The sequence below is a fragment of the Dendrobates tinctorius genome, unplaced genomic scaffold (assembly GCF_039654945.1).
Source record: "Dendrobates tinctorius isolate UK_male_01 unplaced genomic scaffold, ASM3965494v1 ptg000054l, whole genome shotgun sequence".
NCBI lineage: Eukaryota > Metazoa > Chordata > Amphibia > Anura > Dendrobatidae > Dendrobates > Dendrobates tinctorius.
Window position 1 is genome coordinate 12,827,011 of NW_027361722.1, and position 25,200 is coordinate 12,852,210.

The 25,200-nt window shown below is 44.7% G+C and overlaps 1 protein-coding gene across 1 annotated transcript in view; it reads left to right on the forward strand.

Moving 5' to 3' along the window:
• TEX55 (testis expressed 55) overlaps positions 1-25,200 on the forward strand; it is a 77,391-nt gene that overhangs the window by 44,622 nt on the left and 7,569 nt on the right. Inside the window, exon 5 of the mRNA XM_073577089.1 lies at positions 5,029-5,091. Within this exon, the coding sequence (XP_073433190.1) occupies positions 5,029-5,091 (63 nt within the window). The remainder of the gene's footprint in view (positions 1-5,028; positions 5,092-25,200) is intronic.

The following is a 25,200-nucleotide window of genomic DNA, read 5'->3' on the forward strand; positions in this document are numbered from 1 at the left end:
AAGCCTCCGCCAAGCTTCCGTTCAGGAGCCCCACTAACAAACGCATCCAGCTAGAGTGGGGCACCTCCATCACAGCACACTGCTGCTCAAAGTCTTTGAAGAACCCCTCCACATCTCCAGAAGCCTCATCAAATGGCTTAAACTCTGTCCGGGTGATTCGTACAGGCTCCCGGATTGTTGGGGTTACACTCCACATTGCATTACTCCCTTTTTCAAGCTCCATTGCTTCCTGTCTCCGCTGTGCCCGGCGGGCAGCCTCCTCCTTGTACTCCTGAGAGACGCCGGGGCCCAGAACCGCCATCTCTTCTTCATACCACACCAACCACTGGCTTTTCTGGATGGGGATCCTGGTCTCCAGTGCTTGTCCTTCAGACATCTGGGAGGAGGTGGCCGGGCTAGCGTCCACCAGTAGATCGATTAAGGCCTCTTTAGTCAGTCCCTGGTAGTGCAGGCCCAGGTCTCTGGCTCTCTCCTGTAAACTGCATACAGTCCAATTTCTGTACTCACTCTGTGGGTGGTTCTCCATTGGGTTACGCTCTGTTGATCCCACTGCTGCCACCAGTTGTCACGGGGTCCTTCTCCGATACCACACAATCAACAGAGCAAGCGAAGAGCGAACAATTCCAAGACCTTTATTCAGGCAAAAATACGAAAAGGTCCATATTCAGTCCACCACACAAAGGATAAGATAGTCCAGAATAAGAATGCAGTCCAGTATCAGGATAAAATGTCCAGGGAAACGAGATTTCAAAACTCTAGCATTCAGAGGATAAAAATGGATCCTTCTCTCTGAAATGCAGCCTTTTCACCATCATGTCTATACCGGAACTGACCTGTCCAGCTGCCGTTCTTCCCTCACCCCCTTCCTTGTCCAGGGGTAGTCAAACAAGTTGCCTCCCAGAGGAGAACAAAGGGCCTTAGGGATTAATGCACTACAGGGGGTCATCAAGAGACAGATACAGTGAGGCTGTAGACTTACAATGTAATAAGAAAAACACTATGAAAATAACTGGAATTGTTAAAAATAGGAATATACAAAAAATGACATCCACATTACATATCACACCATCACACTGCCCCTATGTACAGTCATGAGAAAAAGCTAAATACATCCTCTTTGAATTCTATGGTTTGACTTATCAAGACATAATAAAAACCTTATGGTTCTTAAAGGGTCTTAAAATCAGGTAAATCCAACTTCAGGTGGAGAAAAGCAACACAAAACAAACTACACTGTAGTATTATTTGTCAAAACTAGGCCAAAATGTGGAACCAGTGAGTGAAAATTAAGTACAACCTTATTTTGTCCATAAGATTTAAGAGGGTAAGTAGCAGTCAGGTCAGGTGCTACTGATTTATTTTTCATCGGCCAGTGTGGCCATTTCTGTAAAAAGCATACTTTGTGGCAATTTGTTGGTCTGGAGCATTCAGGCGTGTCTGTGTTGACACAATGTCAAGGAAGAAAGACTTCAACAATGATCTATGAAAAGCAATTTTTGCTGCCCATCAACTTATTAATGGCTATAAGGTCATTTTTAAACAATGTATACACTCAAGTATTTTGCAGTAAGAATAGCTATTTACAAATGGAAAACATTCAAGACAGTTGACAATCTTGCCAGAAGTTGACGGTCCCAACACATCCACCCCTAGGTTAGACCATACAATGCTCAAAGAAAATATTTTTTTTAAAAAAACAAGAGCTACAGCTCAGACTCTAAAGGCTTCAGCTTGTCAAAAAGTGCAAATTCATGAAAGTACAACTAAAACAAGTATGGCTTGTTTGTAAGGAATGCCAGGAGGAAGCATCTTCTTTCTAAAAAGAACATAGCAGCCGTGTTAAAGTTTGCAAAGTTGCATCTGAACACCCCACAAAGAACAATCTCTTTTGGACAGACTAGACCAAAGTGGAGATGTCTGTCTATAATACCATGCACTGTGTTTGGTTATTATCAAACACCTAATCTTGTCCTTGCTCTAGGCCCCAGGCCATGCTCCCACCTGATATGGTCACATCTCTTTCCTGTAGTCCAAACTGGGTTTTCCAAGTAACCTGGTGTTCTGTTTTGTCCTCATCATTCAAGGCCTTTTATGGCCAAATCTAACAGGTATGCACTGTCTGAGTTTTCACTATCTTTGCATTGAGTTACCACTAGTTCTTCAGGAATTTTCTTCATCATTCCTTCTCTCAGTCAGCTTATGCCTCCAGTGAAAGGCTGCTTATTTATCATCTACCGTAATCTGCAATTACCTCCTAGCTCAGACCTGCTTTTCACTATTCACCTGCTGCAAGCATAGCAAACTTTTCTCTGCTTGTACTGGTGCTGTTCACACTGTTACGCTGTCGGATATAAAAAGTCTACACACCCCTGTTAAAATGCCAAGTTTTGGTATGTAAAAAAAAATTATACCAATAAAAAACATTTACGCACTTTTTCCACCTTTAATGTCACTAAAAATATGGGAAAATCAATTGAGAAACAAACTGAAATCAATTGAAGGGTGAAAATAGAAATAAAATAATTTGGTTACATAAGTGTGAGTACCCTCTTATAATTGTGGATGCACGGCTGCCATCATTTACCGGGATTCTGATTAAACCCATATAATGTTTTGCTGTTCTAGAAGGATTTTCCTGAAATTTTCATAGTTGCATTTTACAGCAAAAGCCATGATCCGTCAACAGCTGACAACATAGCAAAGGATCTCAGTGCTGAAAGTTATCAATCAGGAGAAAGATACAAAAATATTTCCCAGACATTAGATCTACCATGGACACTGTGAAGACGTCATCAAGAAGTGGGTTAAATTTGGCACGGCATTAACATTACCTAGAACTGGACTTCCCTAAAACATTGATGAAAATGCAAGAAGAAAATTGGTCCAGGAGTCCTACGCCAACATTAAAGGAGCTTCAAGAAATCCCGACAAGACCTGTTTTGTGTACTGTATGTGGGAAAGTAGGAAAGTCTGGGAGGAAGGAGAGAAGCCCTAGTCTATTCCTAATCCCGTGGTTACCCCTGAAGTTAGAGATGCCCGGGTCTCGTACCTCTCTGTGCTCTTACAAAATCCTACACAACTTCCACCCTCACCCAGGGAGGAAAGGGGCAGGAGTAAAAGGGTATCTCCAGACGGGGAAACTAATGCACAATCAAACATCAGACACACAGGATAAAATACAAAGGGAAAATGGGTACAGTAAAGAGGCAAAAAAGCAACACGAAAGAACACCAGTAGGGGAAGGAAGAGGTATTCACAGCAAACCGCATGCAACAATCTCAAGAAGACGAGTGACTCGCGAGAACACTTTCTCCAATGACACCAAGAACAGAATAAAGATTCTATTGCTCGCATGGAGGGAAGACAGACACAGGTTTATATAATGGAAGGGTATGTTTCCAATAAGCAGTACAGCCAAAAGACCACAAGGAACGTGGGAAATGTTTTATGCTTTGATGAGACTAAGGTAGAACTCTGGGTCTGTAATTCCAAAATGTATGTTTGTCGCAAAACCAGCAGCTTGCACCACCAAAAGAGCATTATACCCACAGTGAAGCATAGTGGAGACAGCACTATGCTTTGGGGCAGTTTTTTGGTAGCTGGAATTGGGGCTTTAGTCAAGGTGGAGGGAATTATGAGCAGTTCTAAATATCAGTCAATTTTGCAACAAAATCTTCTTGACTGTGGTAGAAAGCTAAATATGCAGAGGTATTTTACCTTTTATCACGACAACGACCCTAATCGACCTCCAAATCGGCAAAAGAAGAGTGGCTTCAACAGAATAATATCAGGGCTTTGAATGGCCCAGTCAAAGCTAGACCTGAATCCAAGTGAAAATCTGTTGGAGACATGAAGAGGAGCCATGGGAGGATGGGGAGCCATTGCAGCGAAGAGTGGGAAAACAGTGTCAATTCTTTATGTGCCATGCTGATAGATTCCGACCCAAAAAGACTGAATGCTGTCATGAATAAAATGCAAAGGATACTTCACTAAAGCATTAGTTTGAGTGTGCATATTTATGCAACCACATACTTTATGCAACCTGGAAACAAATTTGTACATATTTTGGGACACATTAAGGTGGAAAAAGTTCTGAAATTATTTTTCTTGGTAGGATTTTTCTACATGACAAAAACTTGACATTTCATTAGGGATGTGTAAACTATATATATTCACTGTAGTATTAATTTTTCCTGTTCATCACTATTGCCTGCAGTTAACCATTCATTTCCTGATTGCGTACAACTCTGCCATTAACTATTTGATTGCTGCAAGTACTGGGCTGACAAGGCAATTACTGTTCCTGTGTATATAAACTCTCTTTTCTCGCTGTCACATAGTATTTCCCTCTCTGCTTGTCTGCTTGTTGTCTTCCACTGTCCTGGCACTTGCTGATCAACATGCTGTCTGTCATGTTATACCCGTTGTTCGGTCACCTTCCATCTGTGTTGCTCACTCTGACTTATGAGAGAATGCCCCTCACCACATGAGCCCATAACACGACTCCTACCAATTGTTCAGCACCATGGTTTAGGGGTGATAATTTGGGCTTCTTTTACAGCTGCACTACCTTAGGTGCCTTGTGATCGTGGCGTTGACAATGAACTTTTCTATATATCAAAATATTCTAGAGTCAATTGTGAGTCCATCGATCCAAAAGCTAAAGCTTGGCCTAAACTGGATCATAGTACAGGACAATGATCACAACCACAGCAACAAATCTACATCAGAATAGCTGAAAAAGCTAAAAAAAGATAAAACTGCACAAAACTGTTCCATCACCTAAAACATCACCGTAAGCAGTTGTCTGTGGTCAAATGTTCTTTCATTAAGCAGAAGCTCCCCCCAAATTTTCATGCACCCCTAGTGGTCAGTGCAGGAAAATGCTACGTTTCCCACTGCGCACTACAGACCCCATGGTAGTGGGGCCTCCATGGTAAGTACACCAGTGCTGTTCAAAAAGTGATGGTCGATCTGTCGCTCTGTTATTACAGGTTTATCTTTATCTTCTCTTTAATGTTTTACTAGGAGATCACAGAAGATCTGGTTTTCGAAAAGCCAGAGGATCCACTGGATTTTATGCTTGGAAAGGTACATTTTGAGATCTGCGTCCACTTATACTATACATCAAGAATACTTTTGTATTACTTTTACCATAAACCTTGTTGGGTGAAGTGCAGGGATTGTTTATAACACATAATTAATAAGGTGGAAATCATGGAGCACAGTTATTTTTAGTAAAAATAATGCCAGGACTGTGGAGCGTTGAACTTCATACATATGTCATAATGTGTGTTAATATGAAATCCCTATGTATATCTCTATTTTACTCAATATTATAAGTGTTATAGAGTATAATATAATACTGCCCTCTGCATACAAGAATATAACTACTATAATACTGCTCCTACGTAAAGAATATAACTACTATAATACTGTCCCTATGTACAAGAATATAACTACTATAATACTGTCCCTATGTACAAGAATATAACTACTCTAATACTGCTCCCTATGTACAAGAATATAACTACTATAATACTGCTCCCTATGTACAAAAATATAACTACTATAATACTGCCCCTATGTACAAGAATATAACTACTATAATACTGCTCCTATATACAAGAATATAACTACTATAATACTGCTCCTATATACAAGAATATAACTATTATAATACTGCTCCCTATATACAAGAATATAACTACTATAATACTGCCCCTATGTACAAGAATATAACTACTAGAATACTGTCCCTATGTACAAGAATATAACTACTATAATACTGCTCCTATATACAAGAATATAACTACTATAATACTGCCCCTATATACACGAATATAACTACTAGAATACTGTCCCTATGTACAAGAATATAACTACTATAATACTGCTCCTATATACAAGAATATAACTACTATAATACTGCTCCTATATACAAGAATATAACTATTATAATACTGCTCCTATATACAAGAATATAACTACTATAATACTGTCCCCTAGATACAAGAATATAACTACTATAATACTGCCCCTATGTACAAGAATATAACTACTATAATACTGCCTCTATGTACAAGAATATAACTACTATAATACTGCTCCTATATACAAGAATATAACTACTATAATACTGCTCCTATATACAAGAATATAACTATTATAATACTGCTCCCTATATACAAGAATATAACTACTATAATACTGCCCCTATATACAAGAATATAACTACTAGAATACTGTCCCTATGTACAAGAATATAACTACTATAATACTGCCCCTATATACAAGAATATAGCTGCCATAATACTGTCCCTATATACAAGAATATAACTGCTATAATACTGCCCCTATATACAAGAATATAACTACTATAATACTGCCCCTATATACAAGAATATAACTACTAGAATACTGTCCCTATGTACAAGAATATAACTACTATAATACTGCCCCTATATACAAGAATATAGCTGCCATAATACTGTCCCTATATACAAGAATATAACTGCTATAATACTGCCCCTATATACAAGAATATAACTACTATATATAGGAAAGATCTTTGAACAAATTATTAAACAACATGTATGTCAATACCTGGATAAGAATGAAGTGATTAAACAGAGTCAGCATGGGTTTGTAACTAATAAGTCATGTCAGACTAACTTAATTTCCTTCTATGACGGTATCACTGATTGGGTGGATCAAGGAAATGCTGTAGATATAGTATATCTTGACTTCAGCAAAGCATTTGACAAAGTCTCTCATACAATCCTTATTGAAAAAATGACTAAGTATGGAATGGACAAGGCAACTGTTAGGTGGATTCATAACTGGCTTAGTGATCAGACCCAAAGAATGGTCGTAAATGGCTGCACATCCAGTTGGAAGAATGTCTCAAGTGGGGTACCACAGGGCTCTGTCCTGGGCCCTGTATTGTTCAACATCTTTATCAACGATTTAGATGAAGGAATTGAGGGTAAACTGATTAAATTTGCTGATGACACAAAGCTAGGAGGGATAGCTAATACTAGAGAAGAGAGAGAGAGGATTCAAAAAGATTTAAATAAACTGGAGAAGTGGGCAGCAACTAACAGAATGGTTTTTAACAGGGAGAAATGCAAAGTACTACATCTGGGCAATAAAAATGAAAAAAGCATATATAGAATGGGAGGAATAGGGCTAAGTGACAGCACATGTGAAAAAGACTTGGGTATACTAATAGATCACAGACTGAATATGAGTCAACAGTGTGATGCAGCAGCAAAAAAGGCAAATGCAATTCTAGGATGTATTAACAGAAGCATACAGTCTAGATCACGTGAAGTCATTATTTCCCTCTACTCCTCTTTGGTCAGACCTCATCTGGAATATTGTGTCCAGTTTTGGGCACCACATTTTAAAAAAGACATCAACAAACTGGAGCAAGTTCAGAAAAGAGCGACCAGAATGGTGACCGGTCTGCAAACCCTGTCTTATGAGGAAAGGTTGCAGGATTTGGGAATGTTTAGTTTGCAAAAGAGAAGACTGAGAGGAGACTTAATAGCTGTCTACAAATATCTAAAGGGCTATCACATTGTAGAAGGATCAACTTTATTCTCATTTGCACAAGGAAAGACTAGAAGCAATGGGATGAAACTGAATGGGAGGAGACACAGATTAGATATTAGAAAAAACTTTTTGACAGTTAGAGTGATCAATGAGTGGAACAGGCTGCCACAAGAAGTGGTGAGTTCTCCTTCAATGGAAGTCTTCAAACAGAGGCTGGACAGACATCTGACTGGGATGATTTTTAGCGAATCCTGCTTTGAGCAGGGGGTTGGACCAGATGGCCCAGGAGGTCCCTTCCAACTCTACGTTTCTATGATTCTATTCTATGATTCTATAATACTGCCCCTATATACAAGAATATAACTACTATAATGCTGCCCCTATGTACATGAATATAACTACTATAATGCTGCCCCTATGTACATGAATATAACTACTATAATACTGCCCCTATGTACATGAATATAACTACTATAATACTGCCCCTATGTACATGAATATAACTGTGATGGTGTGATAGGCTATGTGGATATCATTTTGTGTATATTTCTATTTCACTGATTTTCATAGTGTTTTTCTTGTTGCCTTGTGCGTCTGTAGCCTGACTGTGTCTGTCTCTTGATGACCCCCTGTGGTTCCTTAATCCCCAAGGCTCCTTTGTTTCCTCAACCTGTCTGATTACCCCTGGACATAAGGAGGGGGCTGGGGAGGACAGAAGCTGTACACAAGGAAGGGGGTGGGGAGGAGAGGAGGTGGACAAGTCAGTTCCTGTGTGGAGAGCTTCGTGAAGACTGCACCCCAGAGAGAAGGACCCATTTTATCCTCTGGTGCTAGAGTTTTGGAATCTCATCTCCCTGGACACCTTATCCTGTTACTGGACTACATTCTTGTTCTGGACTATTGCATCCTCAGTGTGGTGGATTGTTTATGGACCTTCTAATTTTGCCTGTAATAAAGGTCTTGGGATTGTTCACACTTCCCTCTCTCTGTTGATTGTGTGTTATCGGAGAAGGACCCCGTGACAACTGGTGGCAGCGGTGGGATCAACAGAGTGTAACCCAATGGAGAACCACGCTCAAAGTGAGTACAGAAATTGGACTGTATCCAGTTTACAGGAGAGAGCCAGAGACCTGGGCCTGAACTACCAGGGACTGACTAAAGAGGCCTTAATCGATCTACTTGTGGGCGCTAGCCCGTCCTCCTCCTCCCAGATGTCTGAAGGACGAGCACTGGAGACAGGGATCCCCATCCAGAAAAGCCAGTGGTTGGTGTGGTGCGAAGAGATGACGGTTCTGGGCCCCGGTGTCTCCCAGGAGTACAAGGAGGAGGCTGCCTGCCGGGCACAGCGGAGACAGGAAGCAATGGAGCTTGAAAGAGAGAGTAACGCAATGTGGAGTGTAACCCCAACTATTCGGGAGCCTGTACGGATCACCCGGACAGAGCTTAAGCCATTTGATGAGGCTTCCGGAGATGTGGAGGGGTTCTTCAAGGACTTTGAGCAGCAGTGTGCTGTGATGGAGGTGCCCCACTCTAGCTGGATGCGTTTGTTAGTGGGGCCCCTGAACGGAAGCATGGCGGAGGCTTACCGAACCATTGACGCACCGCGGAATCGTGATTATAACATTGTAAAGCGGACTATCCTGGATTACCATGCTATCACCCCAGACTCATATAGGGCCAAGTTCCGAGACCTCCCATGCACCACGGGGGGATCGTTTAGGATGTATGCACATAAGATGTCCGAGGCATGTCGGAGATGGCTGGAAGCAGAAAACGCCTTTATTATGGAAGATGTTATACAGGCGTTCCTTATAGAACAATTTCTTGCCAAGTGCCCAGCAGAGGTACGGGAATGGGTCCGGGAGCACACGCCGTGTACCATGGAGAGAGCTGCAGCCCTGGCCGATGAAGCCCTTACTATCCGGCCACAATGGAGGAGGCTTCTGGACAATGAACCATGGCCTGCTCCCGCGCCCCGTCCCCCTCCAATTATATCTGCCCTTCCACCTAGTCGCAAGCCGATGACAATCACGCCTCACAATCCTAGGCCCCAACAGTTCCGACCACGACCTGTGGGTATCACAGAGAGGAGGTGTTATGGGTGTGGGCAACCTGGACATTTGCAGTCTGGCTGTCCCTCCTGGATTCGGAGGGAGCCCCACGCAGCCCCACCTCGTCCAGTGCATCTTGTCCACTCCACCCCGCCTGAGGAAGAGCTACCACCACCCCCACCAGAGTGGACCACCGACCATGGCACCATAGATACTCCTCCTGGAGTGTACGGACTCCGGCCTCTGTCCTTTAGCTACTCAGAGCAACGGCAACGCCACCTGCAGGATGTCTTAATTGATGGATACAAAGTGTCAGGATTTAGAGACACGGGGGCATTCCTGACTATCGCTGACCCCCGTGTGGTTCGACCCGAGGCAATTTGCCAGGGTCTGGGAATTCCCATTGTCCTGGCGGGGGGTGCCCGCAAATATATACAGCGAGCTTCTGTGCGTTTGGATTATGGTTGTGGAGAAAAACTGTGTTGCATTGGAGTTATGGGAGGACTTCCTGCAGATATCCTCCTTGGGAACAACATTGGGGAGTTATAGTGCCAATTTGTGGGAGCAGTCAACCGACTACAGGTCCTTCAAGCACTACGTCATCCGGACCTCACCAGGGAGCAACCACCACGAACCGCATCAGAGTCGGTAAGCAATACGTTCGCTGCTACTACATTGGGAGAGTCTTGGGACAGAGAGGAGTTTAGGAGAGAAATAGAGGGTGACACTAGCTTAGCAGCCCTTAGGCGAAAGGCAGAAACTGGGCACATGGGAGATAATGGGGATGGCTTCACTCGAGAAAACGGACTGTATTATCGTGTAACAAAGGGCAGTGACCAGGGCAACCCTGATGCAGCGACCAGGCAACTCATTGTCCTTCAGAAGTACAGGGCACAGCTACTTCAACTGGCCCATGACATCCCCTTGGCTGGGAATCAAGGGAGAAAAAGGACTGAAAAGAGGCTCACCCGAATTTTTACTGGCCGGGCGTCTCGCAGTCGGTAGGCCATTATTGCCGCACCTGTGATGTGTGCCAGCGAATGCTGCATCCAGGAGCTCGACATAAGGTACCCCTGCAATCCGTGCCCATAATTGAGGAACCATTTCAACGTGTAGCTGTCGACATCATAGGTCCTCTGGCCAACCCCAGCCGGTCGGGGAAAAAATATATCCTGACCGTGGTGGACTATGCCACTAGGTATCCTGAAGCTGTGACCCTGTCAAGTATTACAGCAGTAAAGGTAGCCGAGGCCCTTGTTACCATCTTTACCCGGGTAGGGTTTCCTAGTGAAATATTATCGGATCATGGCACTCAGTTCATGTCAGATCTGGTCCAGTTCCTATGGCATACCTGTGGTGTTCGAGCCATTCGCACCACCCCATACCACCTGCAGACCAAGGGACTATGTGAACACTTTAATGGAACCCTAAAAAATATGCTGGGAGCTTTTATTGACGTTGAAAAGACTGGGAAAAGTACCTGCCACATCTCCTCTTCGCCTATCGGGAGGTTCCCCAAGAGTCCACAGGGTTCTCTCCCTTCGAACTACTGTTTAGCCGGAAGGTCCGTGGGCCTCTCACTCTTCTGAAAGAACATTTGGAGGGAGACATCTCAGATACCAGAATGCCCATCGTTCCCTATGTTCTAGAATTCAGAGACCGCCTCGCCCAGCTAGCTACCTTGGCTAAAGAACATCAGCGAATGGCCCAGTCCAGACAAAAAACCTGGTATGACCGTAATGCCAGGAACCGGGAATTTATGGAAGGTCAATAAGTGCTCATGATTACTGCTTCCCATGCCAACAAGCTTCAAGCAGTGTGGGAAGGCCCTTATCAGGTTGTCAAGAAAATTAATGACACTATGTTATTGCCCTGGACTCTAGTGGTCGACGACAGAAAACCGTCCACTTTAACATGCTGAAAGACTACCACAACCGATCTCTGCCTGTTCTAGCTGTCTGCTACCCCCCCCTAGTGATACCGCCGTCGACGAGTATCTCCCCGATCTCCTCCAGGTTGCCCAAGCAGGAGGATCACTGGAACAAGTGCCCCTGGGCTCCCATTTATCGGATATACAAAAGGACGATATTGTTGCCGTACTAAGGCCGAGGGCTGCTGCTTTCTCCTCAAAGCCGGGGAAGACTACTCTCACCAGCCACCATGTGGAAACCCCCGGACAACGCCCCATCCAGCAGGCTGCCTACCGGGTTCCAGAGGATGTTCAAGGCATGATAAAGGACGAACTGGAGGAGATGAAACGACTGGGAGTTATTCAGCCATCTCACAGTTCTTGGGCCTCTCCTGTCGTCCTGGTCCCCAAGAAGGATGGTACAACACGATTCTGCGTTGATTACAGACGATTAAATGATGCCACCAAGAGTGATGCTGATCCCATGCCCAGGATTGATGATCTATTGGATCGTCTGGCCAGTGCCCAATTTGTGACCACGTTAGACTTGAGCAAGGGGTACTGGCAGATACCCCTAACGGAGGACGCTCGGGAGCGCTCGGCCTTCATTACTCCATTTGGGCTTTTTGAGTTCCTGGGAATGCCCTTTGGGATGAAAACTGCCCCCGCTACTTTCCAGAGACTGGTAGATCGACTGTTACAACAATGTCATGACTTTGCCTGTGTTTACTTAGACGACATCGCCATTTTTAGCACAACCTGGAAGGAACATTTTAAACACTTGGGCATAGTGCTGGACTGTATCCTTACTGCAGGACTGACCATTCGCCCTGATAAGTGCCAAATAGGGATGGCTGAGGTGCAGTACCTCGGTCATAGAGTAGGGGGTGGGACACTAAGGCCTGAGCCTGCCAAGGTGGAAGCCATTAGCAACTGGTGTAGACCCCATACTAAAAAGCAGGTACTTGCATTTTTAGGAACTGCTGGTTACTATCGCAAATTTGTTTCTAACTTCAGCACCTTGGCCAAGCCCCTAACCGACCTGACCCGCAAGAACATGCCTAGGAATGTGACGTGGACGACTGCATGCGAGGATGCCTTTTCAGCGTTAAAGACCGCCCTCATCACTGCTCCTGTCTTGGCTGCCCCGGATTATAAACTCAGGTTCCTCGTGCAGACAGATGCATCCACCTTTGGGATTGGGGCAGTACTTAGCCAAGTGAACGCCGCCAGAGAAGAACATCCTGTTGCTTTTGCCAGTCGGAAACTACTGGATCGGGAAGTTGCCTATGCCACTTTTGAAAAGGAGTGCCTTGCCATCGTATGGGCACTAAAAAAATTGAAGCCATAATTGTATGGCAGAGACTTTACAATTGTTACAGACCACAACCCCCTCACATAGCTGAACCGCGTTTCAGGGGACAATGGAAGATTGCTGCGGTGGAGCTTGTCCTTACAACCCTACAGCTTCTCCATCCAATACAAGCGAGGAAGCCAACACCAGAACGCCGATGGACTGTCTCAACAAGAAGAACCATAGGCTCCCCAGGCCGACTTACCCCTGCCACTGTACAAGGAACTATAAATAACTGAGCAATGTGGACTAAAGTGAGCAGGCCAGAGGTCTGTGTAGACCTCATAGCGTGCTCACTTATTATGGGGGGGAGAGGTTGTGATGGTGTGATAGGCTATGTAGATGTCATTTTGTGTATATTTCTATTTCACTTGTTTTCATAGTGTTTTTCTTGTTGCATTGTGTGTCTGTAGCCTGACTGTGTCTATCTCTTGATGACCCCCTGTGGTTCCTTAATCCCCAAGGCTCCTTTATCTCCTCAACCTGTCTGACTACCCCTGGACATAAGGAGGGGGATGGGGAGGACAGAAGCTGTACACAAGGAAGGGGGTGGGGAGAAGAGGAGGTTGACAAGTCAGTTCCTGTGTGGAGAGCTTCGTGAAGACTGCACCCCAGAGAGAAGGACCCATTTTATCCTCTGGTGCTAGAGTTTTGGAATCTCGTCTCCCTGGACATTTTATCCTGTTACTGGACTCCATTCTTGTTCTGGACTATTGCATCCTCACTGTGGTGGATTGTTTATGGACCTTCTAATTTTGCCTGTAATAAAGGTCTTGGGATTGTTCACACTTCCCTCGCTCTGTTGTGCGGTATCGGAGAAGGACCCCGTGACAACAACTACTATAATACTGTCCCTATGTACAAGAATATAACTACTATAATACTGCTCCTATGTACAAGAATATAACTACTATAATACTGCTCCTATGTACAAGAATATAACTACTATAATAACTGCTCCTATGTACAAGAATATAACTACTATAATACTGCTCCTATGTACAAGAATATAACTACTATAATACTGCCTCCTATGTACAAGAATATGACTACTATAATACTGCCCCCTATGTACAAGAATAGAACTACTATAATACTGCTCCTATGTACAAGAATAGAACTACTATAATACTGCTCCTATATACAAGAATATGACTACTATAATACTGCCCCCTATGTACAAGAATATAACTACTATAATACTGCTCCCTATGTACAAGAATATAACTACTATAATAGTGCTCCTATGTACAAGAATATAACTACTATAATACTGCCCCCTATGTACAAGAATATGACTACTATAATACTGCCTCCTATGTACAAGAATATAACTACTATAATACTGCTCCCTATGTACAAGAATATAACTACTATAATACTGCTCCTATGTACAAGAATATGACTACTATAATACTGCCCCCTATGTGCAAGAATATGACTACTATAATACTGCTCCTATGTACAATAATATGACTACTATAATACTGTCCCCTATGTACAAGAATATAACTACTATAATACTGCCTCCTATGTACAAGAATATGACTACTATAATACTGCCCCCTATGTACAAGAATATAACTAGTATAATACTGCTCCCTATGTACAAGAATATAACTACTATAATACTGCTCCTATGTACAAGAATATAACTACTATAATACTGCCCCCTATGTACAAGAATATGACTACTATAATACTGCCCCTTTTTACAAGAATATAACAACTATAATACTCCCTCCTATGTAAAAGAATATAACAACTATAATACTGCCTCCTATGTACAAGAATATAACTACTATAATACTGCTCCCTATGTACAAGAATATAACTACTATAGTAATGTCCACTATGTACAAGAATATAATTACTATAATACTGCTCCTATGTGCAAGAATATAACTACTATAATACTGCTCCTATGTACAAGAATATAACTACTATAATACTGCCCCTATGTACAAGATTATAACTACTATAATATTGCCCCTATGTACAAGAATATAACTACTATAATACTGCTCCTATGTACAAGAATATAACTACTTTAATACTGCTCCTATGTACAAGATGTTAGGGACGGCGGAACGTACTAAATATAAATAATAGGAAGTGCGTTCGCCGCCCGGGGTCCACCGTGCGGTAGATGTAATAACCGCTGCTGAGTAATAGTGGACACGGTATAATGCGATATACTGCACGCGGGTTTAACGTCACCCGAGAAGCGCAGGACGGACTCTGTTGAACTCACAGAGGCGCTAGAGTGCAAATAAAACAAAAACGCCGAGCCTGTTGGCTTCACAGGACTCGGCTGACTTGCACCCACGATATGCGGTCACAGGACACGTCCCAAGACAGGAGTCAATGTCTGTCCTGACCTACCGTGAGTGCGGCGTCGCTACCGCGGACGCCGGTAAGTGCTGCAGGTGCAGCGCGACGGTAACAACCGCCGCTGTACGACAGTGCCGTGAGAGATAACACCGTCAGATGCTAGTGTAGCGGTGAGTTAATAACTGTGGCGTCAGACTTGCCACTGGCTGGCGCTGACTATACTCTAACACCCTAACCACATACGTAATATCCAAGGGAAGGGGTTTCAAATGAGTCAGTCACCAGAATCATACATCCATCACCATTCACACCTAGCAAGCATAGTCTATACTAGCGCATGGCCGAGCCGCCATGCTGGCTTTTTATAGCCATGCGCTTCCGGGACCTTCCAGCCCTCTGAGAAGGGCCAATCAGATCAGAGGAAAGACCTGAGCACGTGACCCCCGATCTTCACTGGGAGATCGTCCCGCGGGCATGCCCAGTAGTGCGGCGAGAGGACTTAGCCTCTGGAGTGGTTTCCTGCACAGCAGGTTGCGATACGATTGCTGGACCAGAGGTGGCAGCAACATCCAGACCCAGTGAGCTGGTCTGAGCAGGGCGCCTGGTTCGTCAAGATTTCTGTGCAGGTCCATGAGCGGTCGGAAAGGAATGGGAGACCGCTGGATGTATGGCTCTGGATTCCTGCTGTGCAGCTGCCGTAATCCGACGCCTAACATTACCCCCCCTCCTAGGACCCCCCCCCCCCCTCTGAGCCTCGCTACGCTCAAAGGCCGCGATCAGGAGCGGAGCGTGGATGTTCTCCACAGGCTCCCAGGTCCGGGCCTCTGGACCATGACCCTTCCAGTCCACCAAATTAAACTTTTTGCCACGCACAATCCTGCGTCCCACAATGGCGTTAACCTCAAACTCGTCCGACGACAAGTCTGATGACCCGGCAGATGACTCAGAGAATCGGGCCATTTGAGCAGGGACATGTGGAAAACGTCAGAAATGGCTAAATGTGGAGGAAGAGCCAGGCGGTAGACCACCGAGCTGATTCGCTCGAGAACCTTAAAAGGTCCGATGTATCGCGGCGCGAACTTTGTGGACTCGGTCCGCAGCTTGATGTTTCGAGCAGAGAGCCACACCAATTCGCCGGGGGAAAAGGTTGGAGCGGGTCGCCAATGTGTGTCGGCGGATGCTCTCATTCTTTCTTTAGAAGCACGAATAGCATCCTGAGTGCGATCCCAAATGTCACGAGCCTCCACTGCCCAGTCTGCCATCCTGGAGTCAGCGGAGGACACTGGCATCGAGACAGGGACGCGCGGATGCTGGCCGTAATTTAGAAGGAACGGCGTCTGACCAGTGGAATCAGCCACTGCATTATTCAGGGCAAATTCAGCCCATGGTAGCAAGGATGCCCAGTCATCCTGCCTGGCAGAGACGAAATACCGCAGGTACGTGACCAAGGTTTGGTTGGCTCTCTCAACCAAGCCGTTCGTCTCGGGATGGTAAGCGAAGGACAGGTTTTGCTCACTGCTGAGTAGGCTGCAGAGCTCCCTCCAAAACCGGGACGCGAACTTGGGACCTCGATCACTGACAATTTTGTCCGGCATGCCTTGCAGACGGAATACATGTTTTATGAACAGTGTGGCAAGACCACGAGCGGAAGGCAACCGTGCGAGTGGCACCAGATGCACCATTTTAGAAAAATGGTCAGTGACCACCCAGATGACCGTACGGCCACCAGACTTTGGCAGACCAACCACAAAATCCATGCCAACCATCTCCCAAGGTCTATCCGCCACCGGCAAAGGGTACAATAACCCAGCCGGCCTCTGTCTAGGGGACCTGTTCCGTGCACACGAGACGCATGCTTGTATGTATTCCTTAGTGTCTCGAGCCATGTGCGGCGACCAATACGACCTTGCTAGGAGTTCTGTGGTCCGCTTAATGCCTAAGTGACCACCCACCCTGGATGCGTGCGCCCAGGCGAGAACCTCCGGCCATAGCTGAGGAGGCACAAATGTCTTGCCAGGTGGCACTGACTCGAGAGCAACTGGAGCCACGGTCATAAAGCTCTCCGGCGGGAGAATTAGCCGTGGCTCAGCTTCTCCTTCCTCCGCTGAGACCACCGAGCGCGAGAGAGCATCTGCACGGAAGTTCTTCTCTCCAGAGAGATAGTGCAAGGTGAAGCGGAAGCGGGAAAAGAAGAGCGACCACCTAGCTTGACGAGAGTTCAAGCGCTGGGCCGTTTGTAAATAGACCAGATTTTTATGGTCCGTATACACCTGGAAGGGAAACCGGGCTCCCTCCAGGAGATGTCTCCATTCGGAAAAGGCCAACTTCATTGCTAGCAGCTCCCTGTCGCCGACGGAGTAATTCTCCGCCGGTGAGAAGGTCTTTGAGAAGAAGAAGCAGGGGTGCTTCCGACCTTGAGCATCCTTCTGGAAAAGGACTGCTCCTGCACCGACGGAAGAGGCATCTACCTCCAGGATAAATGGTTTATCCACATCGGGACGGTGTAGGATGGGAGCGCCAGCAAAATGGGATTTTAGAGACGAGAAGGCCTTGGAGACCTGTTCAGAACAAGCGTTAGGATTGGCTCCTTTCTTTGTGAGAGCAACCAAAGGAGCTACCAGCGTGGAGAAATGAGGTATGAACTGGCGGTAATAGTTGACGAACCCTAGGAAGCGCTGCACCGCTTTGAGTGAATGAGGTGTCTATTACCGCTTGCAGTTTGGCCAGATCCATAGCCAACCCCTGGGCCAAGATGATGTAGCCCAGGAATGGCTCCTGCTAAAACTGGCACTTCTCCAGCTTGGAGAAAAGAGAGTTCGCCCGCAGACGGTCGAAGACCCTGCAGACGTCTATCCGGTGGGAGGTCAAATCTGGCGAGAAGATGAGGATGTCATCCAGATAGACCACCACCGAGGTGGAGAGCATATCGCGGAAGACGTCGCTGACGAAATCCTGGAAGACAGCAGGCGCATTACAAAGGCCGAAGGGCATGACCAGATATTCAAAGTGGCCATCCCTGGTATTAAAGGCTGTCTTCCACTCGTCTCCTTCGCGAATGCGGATCAGGTTGTACGCCCCCCGTAGATCTAATTTCGTAAAGATCCGGGCCCCTCGCAACCTGTCAAATAGCTCAGAGATCAACGGGAGAGGGTATTTGTTTTTAACTGTAATGGCGTTGAGACCTCTGTAGTCAATGCAGGGACGTAACTCTCCGCTCTTCTTCTGCACGAAGAAGAACCCTGCACCAGCCGGGGACACCGACTTTCTGATAAAACCTCTAGCCAGGTTCTCCCGGATATATTGAGACATAGCTTCTGTCTCAGGGAGTGCCAGTGGATACACACAGCCTCTAGGAGGTTCCGTGCCTGGCAGAAGATCTATCGGGCAATCGTAAGGACGGTGCGGCGGGAGCGTCTCTGCAGATTATTTAGAGAAGACGTGCGCGTACTGGTGGTAAGGTTTAGGAAGCGCGGAGAGATCCGCGGGCACTTCAGTGGAAGCTACCTGAACACTGCCCTTCAGGCACCTTCCCTCACAGTCCTTGCTCCAACCCAGTATATTCCCCGAAGCCCAATCAATATGAGGGGAGTGACAACGGAGCCAGGGAACTCCGAGAAGCACCTGGTCGATGCCATCAGGCAAAATAAACAAGGACAGAATCTCACGATGAGAGGGTGAGATTGAGAGCCCGAGTGGGACGGTCTGATGGGTCACCTGAGATGGTAAAAGTGCACCATTAACCACTCTGATGGTCTGAGGTTGAGGCACTAACACCAGTGCAATAGCGTGTTTCTGGGCGAAGGTCGAGGACATAAAGTTCCCCTGAGCCCCGGAATCCACGGTAACCTCTACCTCCCAGGTGGAGGCCCCACTATCTAATGTCCCTCGGAATACCGGTTTGGGAGAAAAGGGTTTCATATTTGTCTGGCCACTACCTACGACCACCGGATGTGATCGTTTTTCCGACCGCAGAGGACACGTGCTAGCCGAGTGACCAAACTGCCGGCAGCGGTAACAATGTGCGGAGCTTCGCACCGGACGTGGCTTGGAGCCGGTGCGAGACACCTCCATAGGTTCGGAGGATGTAAGCTCCTGAGCGGAAGATCTTAGCGGCTCGGTGAAGGTGGGAGCCAAGTTAACCCTTCGTTTGGATTGTGCACGTTCCAGCTCGCGCTCCGTAAACCGGTGATCAATGCGGGTGGAGATGGCAACAATCACTTCCTCCAGACTTGTGGGGACCTCTCTGGTTGCTAGAGCATCTTTGACATGCTCTGCTAACCCTCTCCAAAACACGGGGATGAGGGCCACTCTAGTTCGGAAGCCAATGTCCGGAATCGAACGGCATAATGGCTGACTGAGATAGACTCCTGTGTTAGAGCCAATAATTGGAGAGAGATGTCGTGCGTGATCCGTGGTCCCAAAAATATCTGCTTCAGAGCCGCGAGGAACTGAGCGGCCCCCTGAACCACGGGATCATCACGCTCCCACAATGGCGTAGCCCACTCTTATGCCCTGCCAGATAAAAGAGAAACAATAAACTCCACCTTAGCCCGCTCTGTAGGGAACCGTGCAGCTAGTAACTCAAGCTGGATAGAGCACTGACTCACGAATCCCCTACAGGTGGCGCTGTCACCCGAAAACTTGTCGGGGAGCGGGAGGCGAGATATTGTCGGCATAGGCGTGAGTGTGGGCACGCATGAGACAGCCTCTGCGACTGCCTGAGCAGCGACTGCCGTAGCATTCGCAGCTGAAGTGGCGCTCTCGATAGCCGCCAACCTGCTCTCCAGCTGCCGAATGTACCGCTGCAGCTGCTGCAGGCCCGCCATTACTAGCCAGACCCTGGCGCTAGTATAATGTTAGGGACGGCGGAACGCACTAAATATAAATAATAGGAAGTGCGTTCGCCGCCGGGGGTCCACCGTGCGGTAGATGTAATAACCGCTGCTGAGTAATAGTGGACACGGTATAAGGCGATATACTGCGCGGGGGTTTAACGTCACCCGAGAAGCGCAGGGCGGCCTCTGTTGAACTCATAGAGGCGCTAGAGTGCAAATAAAACATAAACGCCGAGCCTGTTGGCTTCTCAGGACTCGGCTGACTTGCACCCACGATATGCGGCCACAGGACACGTCCCAAGACAGGAGTCAATGTCTGTCCTGACCTACCGTGAGTGCGGCGTCGCTACCGCGGACGCCGGTAAGTGCTGCAGGTGCAGCGCGATGGGAACTACCGCTGCTGTACGACAGTGCTGTGAGAGGTAACACCGTCGGACGCTAGTGTAGTGGTGAGGTAATAACTGTGGCGTCAGACTTGCCACTGGCTGGCGCTGACTATACTCTAACACCCTAACCACATACGTAATATCCAAGGGAAGGGGTTTCAAATGAGTCAGTCACCAGAATCATACATCCATCACCATTCACACCTAGCAAGTATAGTCTATACTAGCGCATGGCCGAGCCGCCATGCGGGTTTTTTATAGCCATGCGCTTCTGGGACCCTCCAGCCCTCTGAGAAGGGCCAATCAGATCAGAGGAAGGACCTGAGCACGTGACCCCCGATCTCCACTGGGAGATCGTCTCGTGGGCATGCCCAGTAGTGCGGCGAGAGGACTTAGCCTCTGGAGTGGTTTCCTGCACAGCAGGTTGCGATACCATTGCTGGACCAGAGGTAGCAGCAACATCCAGACCCAGAGAGCTGGTCTGAGCAGGGCGCCTGGTTCGCTGAGATTTCTGTGCAGGTCCCTGAGCGGTTGGAAAGGAATGGAAGACCGCTGGATGTATGGCTCTGGATTCCTGCTGTGCAGCTGCCGGAATCTTGATGCCTAACACAAGAATATACAGTAACTACTATAATACTGCTCCTATGTACAAGAATATAACTACCATAATACTGCCTCTATGTACAAGAATATAACTACTATAATACTGCTCCTATGTACAAGAATATAACTACTATAATACTGCTCCTATGTACAAGACTATAACTACTATAATACTGCCCCTATGTACAAGAATATAACTACTATAATACTGCTCCTATGTGCAGGAATATAACTACTATAATACTGCTCCTATGTACAAGACTATAACTACTATAATACTGCTCCTATGTACAAGACTATAACTACTATAATACTGCTCCCTATGTGCAAGAATATAACTACTATAATACTGCTCCTATGTACAAGAATATAACTACTATAATACTGCCCCATGTACAAGAATATAGCTACTATAATACTGCTCCTATGTGCAAGAATATAACTACTATAATACTGCTCCTATGTACAGGAATATAACTACTATAATACTGCTCCTATGTGCAGGAATATAACTACTATAATACTGCCCCTATGTACAAGAATATAACTACTATAATACTGCTCCTATGTACAAGAATATAACTACTATAATACTGCTCCTATGTACAAGAATATAACTACTATAATACTGCCCCTATGTATAAGAATATAGCTACTATAATACTGCTCCTATGTACAAGAATATAACTACTATAATACTGCTCCTATGTACAGGAATATAACTACTATAATACAGCTCCTATGTACAGGAATATACTATAATACTGCCCCTGTGTACAAGAATATAACTACTATAATACTGCCCCCTATGTACAAGAATATAACTACTATAATACTGCTCCCTATGTACAAGAATATAACTACTATAATACTGCCCCTGTGTACAAGAATATAACTACTATAATACTGCCTCCTATGTACAAAAATATAACTACTATAATACTGCTACTATGTACAAGAATATAACTACTATAATACTGCTCCTATGTACAAGAATATAACTACTATAATACTGCCCCTAAGTACAGGAATATAACTACTATAATACTGCCTCCTATGTACAAGAATATAACTACTATAATACTGCTACTATGTACAAGAATATAACTACTATAATACTGCTCCCTATGTACAAGAATATAACTACTATAATATTGCCCTGTATGTACAAGAATATAACTACTATAATACTGTTCCTATGTACAAGAATATAACTATAATACTGCTCCTATGTACAAGAATATAACTACTATAATACTGCCCCTATGTACAAGAATATAACTACTATAATACTGCTCCTATGTACAATAATATAACTACTATAATACTGCTCCTGCAGTCATATGTTAAAGTTTGGGCACCCCTATTAATGTTAACCTTTTTTCTTTATAACAATTTTGTTTATTGCAACAGCTATTTCAGTTTCATATATCTAATAACTGATGGACTCAGTTATATTTCTGGATTCAAATGAGGTTTATTGTACTAACAGAAAATGTGCAATCTGCATTTAAACAAAATTTGACCGGTGCAAAAGTATGGGCACCTCAACATAAAAGTGACATTAATATTTCGTAGATCCTCCTTTTGCAAAAATAACATCCTCTAGTCGCTTCCTGTAGCTATTAGGGTGTGTGCAGACGCTGCTGAATCTGCTGCGGATTAATCTGCACGGATTTTGCAAAAACCGCAGATAAGCCGCAGGTCAAAAGACTTGCGGATTATCTGCTGTTTTGCCTGCGGTTTGGTCCTGCGGATTCACCATCTCCACAATGGTGGAGATAGGAACCCGCTGTGGATTCCGCAGAAAGAATTGACATGTCACTTCTTTCTGCGGTTTTCAAAACCGCAGCAAATCCACGCGGATTTTTCCGCAACGTCTACACAGCGGGTTTTTTTTACCATTCATTTGAATGGTACTGTACACCGCAGCTAAAACTGCTGCGGGTCCGCAGCGGCCAAAACCGCTTCGGAAACGCAGCAGAATCCGCAGCGTGTGCACATACCCTTAATGAGTTCCTGGATCCTGGATGAAGGTATTTGTGACCATTCCTGTTTACAAAACAATTTCAGTTCAGTTAAGTTTGATGGTCGCTGAGCATGGACAGCCCGCTTCAAATCATCCCACAGATGTTCAATGATATTCAGGTCTGGGGACTGGGATGGCCATTACAGAACATTGTAATTGTTCCTCTGCATGAATGCCTGAGTAGATTTGGAGCGGTGTTTTGGATCATTGTCTTGCTGAAATATCCATCCCCTGCGTAACTTCAACTTCGTCACTGATTCTTGCACATTATTGTCAAGAATCTGCTGATACTGAGTTGAATCAATGCAACCCTCAACTTTAACAAGATTCCCGGTGCCGGCATTGGCCACACAGTCCCAAAGCATGATGGAACCTCCACCAAATTTTACTGTGGGTAGCAATTGTTTTTCTTGGAATGCTGTGTTTTTTAGCCTCCATGCATAACGCCTTTTTGTATGACCAAACAGCTCAATCTTTGTTTCATCAGTCCACAGGACCTTCTTCCAAAATGTAACTGGCTTGTCCAAATGTGCTTTTGCAGACCTCAGGCGACTCTGTTTGTGGCGTGCTTGCAGAATCGGCTTCTTTCGCATCACTCTCCCATACAGCTTCTCCTTGTGCAAAGTGCGCTGTATTGTTGACCAATGCACAGTGACACCATCTGCAGCAAGATGATGCTGCAGGTCTTTGGAGGTGGTCTGTGGATTGTCCTTGACTGTTCTCACCATTCTTCTTCTCTGCCTTTCTGATATTTTTCTTGGCCTGCCACTTCTGGGCTTAACAAGAACTGTACCTGGGTTCTTCCATTTCCTTACTATGTTCCTCACAGTGGAAACTGACAGGTTAAATCTCTGAGACAACTTTTTGTATCCTTCCCCTGAAAAGCTATGTTGAATAATCTTTGTTTTCAGATCATTTGAGAGTTGTTTTGAGGAGCCCATGATGCCAATCTTCATAGGAGAATCAAATAGGAGAACTACTTGCAAGTGGCCACCTTAAATACCTTTTCTCATGATTTGATACACCTGGCTATGAAGTTCAAAGCTCAATGAGGTTACAAAACCAATTTAGTGCTTCAGGAAGTCAGTAAAAAGTAGTTAGGAGTGTTCAAATCAAGAAAATGAAAAGGGTGCACATACTTTTCAACCGGTCAAATTTTGTTTAAATGCAGATTGCACATTTTCTGTTAGTACAATAAACCTCATTTGAATCCAGAAATATAACGGAGTCCATCAGTTATTAGATATATGAAACTGAAATAGCTGTTGCAAAAAACCAAATTGTTATAAAGAAAAAAGGTTAACATTAATAGGGGTGCCCAAACTTTAACATATGACTGTATGTACAAGAATATAACTACTATAATACTGCCCCTGTGTACAAGAATATATCTACTATAATACTGCTCCTATGTACAAGAATATAACTACTATAATACTGCCCCTATGTACAGGAATATAAATACTATAATACTGCTCCTATGTACAAGAATATAACTACTATAATACTGCCCCTATGTACAAGAATATAACTACTATAATACTGCCCCTATATACAAGAATATAACTACTATAATACTGCTCCCCTATGTGCAAGAATATAACTACTATAATACTGCTCCTATGTACAAGAATATAACTACTATAATACTGCCCCTATATACAAGAATATAACTACTATAATATTGCTCCCCTATGTGCAAGAATATAACTACTATAATACTGCTCCTATGTGCAAGAATATAACTACTATAATACTGCTCCTATGTACAAGAATATAACTACTATAATACTGCTCCTATGTACAATAATATAACTACTATAATACTGCCCCTATGTACAAGAATATAACTACTATAATACTGCCCCTGTGTACAAGAATATAACTACTATAATACTGCCCCTATGTACAAGAATATAACTACTATAATACTGCCCCTATATACAAGAATATAACTACTATAATACTGCTCCCCTATGTGCAAGAATATAACTACTATAATACTGCTCCTATGTACAAGAATATAACTACTATAATACTGCTCCTATGTACAATAATATAACTACTATAATACTGCCCCTATGTACAAGCATATAACTACTATAATACTGCCCCTGTGTACAAGAATATAACTACTAT